Below are 12680 nucleotides of genomic sequence, written 5' to 3' on the forward strand. Positions count from 1 at the left end.
TCTATTAAGCTGGTGTCTCTCATCAGGTTTTGCAGAAACATACAACTGTGTGTCATCAGCATAACAGTGGAAACTAATACAATGTTTACAAATAACATCACCCAGAGGTAACATATATAAAGAAAAAAGCAGTGGACCCAAGACAGAACTTTGTGGAACACCAAACTTTACCTCAGTACGTCTAGAAATATCACCATTTATATCAACATACTGATAGTGATCAGTTAAATAAGAGCTGAGCCAGGAGAGGGCCATTCCCTTAACTCCCACAACATTTTCGAGTCTATCCAGAAGAATGGAATGATCAATGGTACCAAATGCAGCACTAAGGTCAAGCAACACAAGCAGCGAGACACAGCCCTGATCAGATGCCAACAGTAAGTCATTTACTACTTTAACCAGTGCTGTCTCTGTGCTATGATGAGGTCTAAATCCTGACTGATACATTTCATGGATGTTATTCCTATGTAAATATGAGCATAACTGCTGTGCCACAGCTTTTTCAAGGATCTTGGAGATAAAGGGGAGATTTGATATTGGCCGATAATTGGACAGATGACAGGGATCAAGGTCAGGTTTTTTAATCAGGGGTTTGATAACTGCTAGTTTAAAGGATTTGGGTACATAGCCAATCCTAAGAGAAGAATTTATTATTTTTAGAAGTGGTTCAATTACTTCAGGTATTATCTGTTTGAATAGACGTGTAGGTAAGGGATTTAGTACACAAGTTGAGGCTTTTGATGCCGAGATTAATGAAAGTAATTCAGTTTCTTTTAGGGAAGTAAAACATTCTAATTGATGATCTGATACAGTTATATTGTTAACTACAGGGTCCCTTACATTGTCCGACCTTAAATTAGTACTGTAGTTTGAATTTTTTGTCGGATATTCTCAATTTTATCCTTAAAAAAATTCATGAAATCGTTGCTACTACATACTACAGGTATGCATGTGTCTATAGTGGATTTATTCCTGGTTAATTTTGCGACAGTATTAAATAGGAATCTAGGATTATTTTTTTTATCTTCTATTAGGGAGGAGAGATATGTTGATCTCGCAGCACTAAGAGCTTTTCTATACTTCAGGAAGCTCTCCTTCCACGCTAATTTGAACGCTACCAATTTTGTTTGACGCCATTTACATTTCAATTTTCGAGTGGTCTGTTTTAATGTGCGAGTGTCATCATTATACCAGGGTTCTAATTTTTTTTTGTCTCTGACCATTTTCCTTTTAAGAGGAGCTACATTATCTCAAGTTTGGCGGAATGTTGACTCTAAGCATTCAGTTGCCTGATCAAGTTCTGCAGGGGCTGACAGTGAGCCAGTCAAAGTTGATAACTCTGGGAGATCATTTATAAAGCTCTGTGCAGTAGTTGACATGAATGTACATTTAATACAGTAGCGTGGTGAGGTGCATATATTATTACTCAGACATAGTTTGAAATGAGATAATGATCTGAGAACTTCAGACTGAGGAAGTATAACTATATTTTCTACGTTTAACCTGAATGTTAGTATTAGATCGAGGGTGTGACCACCATTATGGGTCGGTCCTATGACCTTCTGATTAATCCCTACTGAATCTAAAATGGACACAAACGCTGTTTTTAAAGGGTCTTCTGGGTTAGATTAGATTAGATAAAACTTTATTGATCCCTTTGGGTGGATTACCTCAGGGAAATTAAGATTCTAGCAGCATCATTAAAGATAAACAGAGAAAATAAATAGAGAAAACTTCTAGATAAATTAAAATAAATTATTTACATATACAAATATAAAAAGAATAAGATATGGGGAAGATGGGGGGGAAGGAGGGGGGAAGGGGGGTGCGGCAGGAGAGATATTGCACTTTATATTGCACGTTATATTGCACATTGTCCGGTATTGCTTATTGTTAGGCTAGGCTACTGCCCCTTCCCATCCTCTGTCCTCCTGTTACCCCTTCTCCCCCCCCCCCCCCCCCCCCCCCAGAGAGGAGTTGTACAGTCTGATGGCGTGAGGGACAAAGGAGTTTTTAAGTCTGTTCATCCTGCACTTGGGAAGGAGCATTCGAAGTGAATATTAAAATCTCCAAGTTATCTCCAATCTCCAAGAAGTTATCAAAGTGAATATTAAAATCTTCAGCAACTAAAGCTTCGTCTAAGGAAATAACCAGATCTGAGATAAAATCTGCAAATTCAGAAAGAAACTCAGAATATGGCTCTGGGGGCCTGTAAATAATAAGTAATGGAATTAACTGGGTAGACTTATTTTTCGAGGCTACATACATTATATGAGTATGAAGAACTTAAAATGTATTAAATTTATAACCAGGTCTTTGTGTTACACCTAGATAATCATTATAAATAACCGCGATGTCTCCTCCTCTGCCAGTTTGACGAGGCTGGTGTATATACCGTAACTGTATCCAGGAGGACTCGCTTCATTTAATGCTATATATGAATTTGGCTTAATCCATGTTTCAGTTAAACAAAGTACATTAAACTCCTGATCAGTAATGAGTTCATTAACCATTAGCGCTTTAGATGTAAGAGATCTAATATTTAATAGCCCCACCTTCAGATTAAAGGTGCTGGCAGCAGCTGTAGAGTCTCATGTCATCTCATTATCTCTAGCCGCTTTATCCTGTTCTACAGGGTCACAGGCAAGCTGGAGCCTATCCCAGCTGACTACGGGCGAAAGGCGGGGTACGCCCTGGACAAGTCGCCAGGTCATCACAGGGCTGACACATAGACACAGACAACCATTCACACTCACACCTACGGTCAATTTAGAGTCACCAGTTAACCTAACCTGCATGTCTTTGGACTGTGGGGGAAACCGGAGCACCCGGAGGAAACCCTTGCCGGCCACGGGGCTCGAACCTGGACCTTCTTGCTGTGAGGCGACAGCGCTAACCACTACACCACCGTGCCGCCCAGCTATAGAGTCAGTATGATTAAATTTTATATTGACTAGGTTACTGGAACAAACTCTCTGAAAATTTCTACCTTTTTGTTGAGCTCGGGGAACAGACACAGTCTTGATGTAGTGGACCCTGAGTGATGACTCTGTGCAGCTAGCAGACAGTTGGTTTGGCCTGTTCGTCTGCTCCCTGGCCTTGGCTCTGGATTGTCAGAAATTAACTAGGCCTGTTCTGATGACCTATACTGCAGGAAATGAGAGCAGCACCTTCCCGAGTGGGATGGATACTGTCCCGCCCTAACAGGCCAGCAGTGCCCTCAAAATTAGCCCAATTATCTATAAAGCCCACACTGTTTTCAGAGCACCACCTGGACAGCCAGCAGTTCAGCGACCATAACCTGCTGTAAGCTATATCATCACGCCGCATTGGGATGAGGCCAGAGCGTACTACAGCATCGGATATCACCTTCGCTAATTTAAACACCTCTACAAAGTTACTCTTAGTAACCTCAGACTGACAAAGGCATATATCATTAGCTCCTGCATCTTTGAGAACCTTTGCTTGCCTAGGACCCTAAGATTACCTGCTATGTCTGGCACCCTGGTTCCAGACCTGACTAAAGCTGCTGGTGCCCCTAAAGGCTGAGCTAATTTCACGTGCCATATGATAGAGTCCCCTATAACCAGAGCTCTTTCAGGTTTCTCAGTGGGTGCATCACTAAGGAGAGCAAACCTGTTTGACACGTGACGCGGAGAGGAGTGGTGCTCCCGTGGGCGAGCCTCAGTGGTAGCTTTGGCTCTATGCTTATGCCACCGAGCCGTCACCCATTTGCCCCACTGTAAGGGCTCTAATGCCGGAGTTGGGGGATTATTAACTCCACCTAGAGCATCCAGACTTTCCTCTACAGAAACTACACTGTTCTCACACTCACTAGCCTTCTCTAAAGCCTGGACACGCGCTTCTAGCACTATAATCTTCTCCATCAGAGAGCTAACTAATCTGCACTTATCACAAATAAAGCTATCGCTAGCGACAGATGAAGAATGACTAAACATCCTGCATTCAGCACACTGAACAGGCTGAAGGTGTGCCATGATGAAAAGATTCACGTACCTTAATCGAAGATCTGTTGATATTAAAGCAGATCTGATGTGGATGGCCTCCACTTGTGATCTTTATGCAGGAGGTGAAAAAAAAAAGAAAGAAAGCTTCCGGTCTCTGCGTTCTTCCAAAAAAAATGGAAAAAGGAAATCGAAAGTGGAAAGTACAAAAAGGAAAGCGACAGTACAATAAAAATGAAGATGATACTGGAAAATTATTTGTAGAAAAAAAATTTAAAAGATGAGCAGTTTTGCCAAGAAGAAAAAGCAAATGATCTGAATCCAGATGTGCTGGATCTGGACCCAAAGCTATTAGAGACCATCCATTAAGGATTGCAGCCAAAGGTTGACACTTAGGGTCATTAGATATATATATATGCAAACAACAAATGTCCACTTTTTTTAATTAATGTTTGAAGGTGCGATCATAAATGTTACACAAATTGTGCAAATCAAATAGTTAATATTTATGCAAGCTTCTGTGTCATTAACTGATGACAATCTGTAATTACTGTCACAATATTGGAGCTACAAGTGCTGAGTAAACCCACAACATTTCTCAGGAAAACCTGCTGCTAATAAAGAAGAAAAAATAAAGATGACAATGTGAAGTGTTAGTTTGCTTTTCTTTTGAAACTGAAATCTGTGTGTAAAAAATGACTGTGGAAGACATGAGGCATTACACTCCAGACTGCCTTAAGTGTTGTGTAAAAGAGATTTGACGACAGGAACAGGCGTGTATTACGTGCAGCCACGTGTGAAGTGAATGTGTTGATCAATGAATATTTCTTGCGAACAGTAAAGGCATATGCATGGCACACTTTGGCTGTTATTTGCTATACTGTACATTCCTAACTTTCACTTATTATTTCGCAAAGTTTCCATGACCATAATTTATTGTCACAAAAAAGGCTCTTGACAGAACCAGGACCATCCAGCAGTGAATACAATGTTTACCAGCAGCAGGTTTACAATTGAGGTTATTTTGAAATCCACTTGTCCTGTCAGTGCAGTAATAGCCCCTGTGTATCAAAGCTGCTCTGTTTGGTCTGCTAGGTTTTATTTATTTATTTATTTAGTCACATTGATGGGCATGTGAAGGTGGTTTGTGTATTTCAGCAAGTCCAGGACCATGTCTTTTTACTAGCTGTAAGCAGTGGGGAAGATAATGCATAGAGGACTGCATGGCAAATCAATATCAGGGGTTAGTCACTTCAGGAACAATCTGGTGTCTGAAGTTTGCTTATTTAGTTATACATTATGATTACAAGTAATGTATAACTAAATATATTAAATTAATGTAGCTAACAAGAAAAGAACGTACTGCATGTCGCCTTCAGTTTATCATTATGCGTGCCCCTATTTTCAAACAATCAATCAAACAGACATTAGATTCAGTAAAATCACATGCACATAAATGGTTTTATTAAACATCAGAAGATTGTAAAATTTCTTCTATCACAGATAGGCATGTAATGATAATATATTGTGCAACAATAAATTATGATACAAATTTATGATGATTCGAATCAATGAAATAATAAAAATGGATCTTGTATTGTTTAGACAGCAGAGGACGCAATAATGTACAATAGTGAGAATACAAATGACTTCACCATAGGCAGAAGTAACACAGATCTAATGAAGTGAAAGCACACACACACACACACACACACACACACACACACACACACACACACACACACTAGATCTAAAATGGGAAAGCTGTTGTGTGATTGACTGTACAAATAGATTTAACAAGAAATCAGGGCCCTCTTTTTACAGACTGCTGACAATGGAGGGTTTTCGAGTGTAAACTGCTTGATTAACATTCTGTTTCTGCATCTTAATGAGGTTCATTTTGTTCCTTTTTGAGTCCTTTTAAGTGGACTTGCGCTAGTGTTTGGGATCATTGTGTTGTTGTTGTATAACCCAACTGCACTTGCACTTCAGATGACAGACTGATGACCAGACATTTTTATTGAGGATTTTCTGGTAGAGAGCCGAATTCATGGTTCCATCACTTACGGCAAGTCGCCCAGGCCCTGAAGCAGCAAAACATCCCCACACCATCACACTACCACCATCATGTTTGGTGGTTTGGTATGATGTTCCTATTGTGAAATGCTGTGTTAACTTTACACTAGATGTAACAGGACCCATGTCAGCCATCATCATTAGCTCACAGAACATTATCCCAAAAGACTTAAGGGTTGTTGGTTGGTTGGTTGGTTGGTTGGTTGGTTGGTTGGTTTTTTAATTTTCAAATGTGAGACGAGCCTTTATGCATCGGTCACAGTTTTGGCCAGTCTTTTTCTTATGGTGGAATCATGAATGCTGATCTTATCTGAGGAGTCGTTGATACATGCTTGGAGGAAGTTTGGTAGGCTGATCACTTCTGTTCCAAGTTTTCTCCATGTGGAGATAATGGCTCCCACTGTGGTCCCCTGGAGTCCCAGAGCCTTGCTTTGCAGCATTGCAACACCCCTTTGAACATTTTATAGAGTGGGTCATGGTTAACAAGTCTGTTGAACAAAATATTGAACAACCTGACATAGCTGTTTGTGGGAAGTGTGTATTGACTTAAATATACAGCCCCTTATAATCTATAAACTTGTTTTACATTTCAAGCTCCAGTGTAAATCGAAAGAAGCAAACTCTAGACACCAGATATGTTTTGGTCAATTGCATACATTTGGATTAAAGGGGAAAACTATTGGTTTAAATGAGGAAATACAGCATGATGTTTTGTGTTATAATGAGAATAAAACAGCTAAAAGATAGTGTAGTGTGCAGAGTTAGCAGAGGGACTGTCTCTGTTTTCAAATACTGCTTCCAATTAGTCATGTCTCGATAGAGGAGCAGTCAGCATGGAGAAGTGCAGCACAGCTGTCTGAGTCTAAGTCCACTACCTAGAGTTACTTTATGTGAAGCTTATTATGGACATTTCAAACTGCAAGTTATTTGTCTATATACCATATGTATAATTTAAATGACAGCACACTGTATATATTCTCATCTATTACCAACAAGCACCTGATGACCCAGTAGCGCACGCTGTTGTGAACTTATGGGATGGTTTCTTATTTGAGAAATATGGTATGACAACTTCTGAAATCAATACAATTCCTGCTGGTAGACTCCTCGACTCACATTTGTCCATTGTTCCTGTTTTGTTTGCAGATGCACAGAGAATCATTCAGGTTCCCTCTCAAATCACAGAACAAATACTGGAGTTGCTCAGAAACAAAAATGAATTCACGTTCATGGCTTCCATCCAGCAGAAGGCATCCACATCTGGAGTTCTCTTCTCCATCCACGAGTCTGAGTACAGGTACACCTGAAGTACTTACAGCTCTTGATTTTGCTTTATAAACCTGTTAATTCTTAAAACATTAGGTTTTGGTTGATTGTTGTATTTCATTAATTTAAAAATATTGTATGTACTATTTATCCTTTCTTGTCATAAATAAAGAAAATGCTAATTAGAAAATGCTAGTTCAAACTTGTATTTGCAATTGCATTTCTCATGTGTGCCTAATTTAAAACAAAATTCAAATTCAGATTGATATCTAAAGTTAAAATGCAACTGCAAAGTCCTTTTGACATTTCATTTTCAGTGTCTAAACTCTGTACACTATCCATACAAAACCACTTTTCAGGCATACTGGCTGTTACGTATACTGTCGTTCTAAAATACAATACATCTAACATTTCTACTGATGACAATTTGACCTGTCAGTTCCATGCATTTTATTCATGACCACAGTCCAGATGTACACACAGTAGAACATGGACTAATTATATGCCTGGGGCAAAAAAAATGCAGGTTACTTGTTTCACTTTCTAAATATTGATCGAGTAAATACCCAGCTTCCAACCTGCTTTTAAATATTGACCAGCTAAAGCACAACTCTATTAAATGTCTCCAGTCAGGTACTTGGTGTTGCAGATTAAACCCATTTTACAGCAAAAGCAACATTGCATGTGTGTCACTGATAACCTAACTGCCCTCATGTGGTGTGTTCAGGTTTCATTGACTGGTTTAGTGAATACAATGTGCAAATACTGTATCTGTACTGAGTGATTATTATAACCATGCCCTGCTACAGTATATTTGTTAAACCAGTCAGTGCGTTTACATGCACATCCAAATCGAGCTACTGTCGGTAATCGAGCTAAGGGTCCCAGCAGGGGTGCCAGAGAAATCCAATCCTACATGCACACAAGGAAATCGAGCTATTGTGTGAGGTACATTGTGCGCCCGAGCCACAGGTGGCGCTACACGCCCCATCGTGTTGGTACACTTCCGGTTGTCGTCATGAAGAAGAGCTATTCAAGAGTATAAACAAAGTTATCAGTTCCGTGTTCACAAGAAGAACGACGACGTTCGTTCTCCTTGTTCCTCCTGACCTCTTCTGCTGCTCGCTACTACTAATGTTGTCATGCCGACCGAGGCTGTTGTGTTTCCCGCTTGTGGTCTCGTCACTCGTCACTTCTGGAAGGGGCAGTGCTGAAGTAAGTAGCTTGACTACGTAGCTCGATAGGGTTTACATGCACTAAGTAGCTCGGCTACAATCGCATAATCTAGGTCGCGTAGCTCGATTACGAGAAATCCAGTTCGGTTCGATTTCAGCCGAGCTAAGGTGTTTCCATGGCATTTAGAACTTCGATTTCAGTTAAGCTACGGCAGAAATTCGATTTTCTCTATGTGCATGTAAACGCACTGACTGAGATTTATTTTCACTCTTTTAACTTACTTTGAGTATTAAGAAGAACAACAACAACTTCATTCATCACACACTTGTGAAATTCCTCTCTGCCTTTAACCCATCTGAAGCAGTGAACACACACATGCACACACACACACACATACCCAGAGCAGTGGGCAGCCATGCTAACAGTGCCCGGGGAGCAGTTGGGAGTTCGGTACCTCATTCAAGGGCACCTCAGCCCAAGGCCGTCCCATATTAACCTAACTGCATGTCTTTGAACTGTGGGGGAAACCGGAGCACCCAGAGGAAACCCACACAGACACTGGGAGAACATGCAAACTCCACACAGAAAGGCCCTCACTGGCTGCTGGGCTCGAACCCAGGACCTTCTTGCTGTGAGGTGACAGTGCTAACCACTTACACCACTTTGTTTGAGTATTACAGGCGTCTGTTAAGACTTGAACTGTAATTAAAAATAACTTACAAGTTTTTGACATAAATAAATCAATAAATAAATGTTAATGCTGACAGATTTCTGTGGTATAAGATAAATAAAATATGCTTCACATTGGGCTGTATAACACAACCAGAACTCTGTATCATGTTTCATTCCCTTCCTGACAGACAGATGCTTTTTGAATAGTAAAATTCAGCACATGCCTACTGCAGAAACAGATCATCTACAATGCAGATGTGTCAACGCCCCAAGGCACATTTAAAACAGATCTTTCGAAACACCGGAAAAAGGCTGAGATGCATTTTAGCCAGCTGTCTGAAAAAACAAACTACATAAATAAAGATATCTTCCTTTTCCCCACTGGACTACCAAAACCCCTTGGCGTCTTACCCCACCATAATGCTAATGCTCCATGAGCTTGTTCCTGCCACACAGTAATCGTGACAGAGTGGTGTGCAATAAACAAATTACTTATTAGGAATTAAGTCTTGGACTAATTCTCTGTCGCTGGATCAGTAAGTGTAACTTGAGCTGTGATATAAAAGGCAGATGAAACTTTTCACCAAACTTCCTTTGAAAAACACGAAATATTTGTTTTAGTAAACTATTTCCATGTCTACACATGAACAACCCCAATTCCAAAAAAGTTGGGACACTGTGTAAACTGTAAATAAAAAGAGAATGTGATAATTTGCAAATCATGGAAACCCTATCTTTCATTGAAAATCAAATAAAGACAACATATCAAATGTTGAGACAGAAATTTTTATTGTTTTTTGAAAAATGTATGCTCATTTTGAATTTGATATCAGCAGAACATTGCAAAAAAAGTTGGGACAGGGGCATGTTTACCATTGTGTTGCATCACCACTACTTTTAACAACACTCTATAAACGTTTGGGAACTGAGACCAATTGCTGTAGTTTTAAAAGAGAAATGTTGTCCCATTCTTGCCTGATATACAATTTCAGTTGCTCAGCAGTTCAGGGTCTTCTTTGTCATATTTTGCGCTTCATAATGCACCAAATGTTTTAAATGGGAGACAGATCTGGACTGCAGGCAGGCCAGTTTAGCACCCGGACTCTTTTACTACAGAGCCATGCAGTTTTAATATGTGCAGAAAGTGGCTTGGCATTGTCCTGCTGAAAGAAGGAAGACCTTCCCTGAAAAAGATTTTGTCTGGATGGCAGCATATTGCTCTGAAACGTGTTTATATCATTAAGCATTAATGATGCCTTCCCAGATGTACACGCTACCCATGTCATGTGCACTAATGCCTCCTCATACCATCACAGATGCTGGCTTTTGAACTGTGCACTGATAACAAGCTGGATGATCCCCCTCCTCTTTAGCCTGAAGGATGTGGTGTCCATCCATCCATTATCTGTAACCGCTTATCCTGTGCAGGGTCGCGGGCAAGCTGGAGCCTGTCTCAGCTGAGAGGTGGGGTACACCCGGGATAAGTCACCAGGCCATCTCAGGGTTGACACACAGAGACAAACAACCATTCACACCTACAGTCAATTCAATTTAGAGACATCAATTATCCTAACCTGCATGTCTTTGGACTGTGGAGGAAACCGGAGCACCCAGAGGAAACCCACACAGACACGGGGAGAACATGCAAACTCCACACAGAAAGGCCCCCGTCGGCCGCTGGGCTTGGACCCAGAATCTTCTTGCTGTGAAGCGACAGTGCTAATCACTACACCACTGTGCCATCCAGACGTGGTGTCCATTATTTCTAAAAAGAATTTCTACTTTTGATTCATCAGGCTTTGGGACAGTTTTCCACTTCGCCTCAGTCCATCATAAAAAAGCTCAAGTCTAGAGAAGGTGGTGGTGTTTCTGGATGTTGTTTATATCTGGTTTTAACTTGCATTTGTGGCTGCAGTAATGAACTGTTTTCACAGACGGTGGTTTTCTGAAATGTTCCTGAGCCCATACAGTGATTTCCACTACAGACACGTGTCTGCTTTTAACGCAGTGTCTCCTGAGGGCCTGAAGATCACAGGCATCCAGTGTCAGTTTTCAGCCTTGTCTCTTGCATAAAGAGATTTCTCCAGATTCTCTGAATCTTTTAATGATATTATGGACCATAGATGATGTGATCCCCAAATTCTTTGCAGTTTTACATTGAGGAACATTATTCTTAAATTGTTGCACTGTTTGCCCACGCAGTCTTTCACAGAGCGGTGAACCCCGTGCCATCTTTACTTCTGAGAGACTCCGCCTCCCTGGGATGCTCTTTTTTTACCCAATCATCTTACTGACCTGTTGCCAATTAACCAAATTAGTTTTTTTTTTAGAATTACACAACTTTTTCAGTCTTTTGTTGCCCCTGTCTCAACTTTTCTGAAACATGTTGCTGACATCAGATTCAAAATGAGCATATATTTTTTTCAAAACAATAAAATTTCTCAGTTTCAACATTTGATATGTTATCTTTGTACTGTTTTCAATGAAATATAGGGTTTCTGTGATTTGCAAAATCAAATTTGCATTCTGTTTTTATTTATGTTTTGCACAGTGTCCTAGCTTTTTTGGAATTGGGGTTGTAATTTATCATCCTTAGCCTTTAGCAGATAGAAACTATGATACTGAACAATAACGAATAGAGCACGATCACCATAAAGCCGACAGTTCTTTAGCATGACTAAATCTGTATCACCTATAAAAGCAGACTAAGCTGGTTTTATGACTTTCTGTCTGAATGATGGCTGGTTAAAGAGCCCTCATTCTGGATTGTAACAGCTGACTGGAGTATTTTTGTGATTATTTGCACAGGCAGCATTTTACACCAAAGCAAATCTCCCAATAGAACCCCTGAAAAACTTGCACTTTCTTTCCACTTGTGTACTGATTTCACAGAAAACATGGCTATTCTGTGATGTGTGGAGATATTTTTACTTCTGGTTTTATTTATTTATTTATTTATTTATTTATTTTTTCCTTTTGAGCTTTGATAATTTTTTTCAAAGGTGAACTCAAGATCAGGTAACATAAGCTCAAGGAGACCTATGCCTTCAGGATGCTGAAATAAAAACACTTCTTTGTGGGGAAATTCATTTACGAACAAAAATACTAGGTTGTATCTCCAGTTTCTGTACAGAGAAGCTCCTCACATGGACCTTGGTCGTAGCTTTTCTTTCTGATTCTTCATTCAGAACACCTTTTTTTTCTTATGTTTTTTTCCCCCAGAAACAAAGCCATGTTTGTTGTTGAGACACAATTCAGTTTATTCTTCATTCTTCACTATTCATTAAAAAAATTTAAAAGTTTATACCTTTAAAAATTGCATGAAATAAAAAAAAATAAATTAAAATAAAAAGAATTGATGGGCTGTTTGAAAATCAGGGTTTACTTTTCGGGTCCACAATAGTCCAAAAAAATCAATCCTCGTATTTTCATGTTTCTCTGTTGCTAAAAATGACCTTTTGAGATAGAAATTAACTGTGCAGTATTTCAGAGCTACAGGTCATATACTGGTCATGTTACTTGTGT

General features: G+C 39.8%; 1 protein-coding gene across 1 annotated transcript in view; it reads left to right on the forward strand.

The window, feature by feature from the left end:
* Nucleotides 1–12680, forward strand: part of LOC132899744 (protein kinase C-binding protein NELL1-like) — a 528774-nt gene that overhangs the window by 104552 nt on the left and 411542 nt on the right. The window contains exon 3 of the mRNA XM_060941854.1: nt 7188–7338. Coding sequence (XP_060797837.1) covers nt 7188–7338 — 151 coding nt within the window. The remainder of the gene's footprint in view (nt 1–7187; nt 7339–12680) is intronic.

The sequence above is a fragment of the Neoarius graeffei genome, chromosome 15 (assembly GCF_027579695.1).
Source record: "Neoarius graeffei isolate fNeoGra1 chromosome 15, fNeoGra1.pri, whole genome shotgun sequence".
NCBI lineage: Eukaryota > Metazoa > Chordata > Actinopteri > Siluriformes > Ariidae > Neoarius > Neoarius graeffei.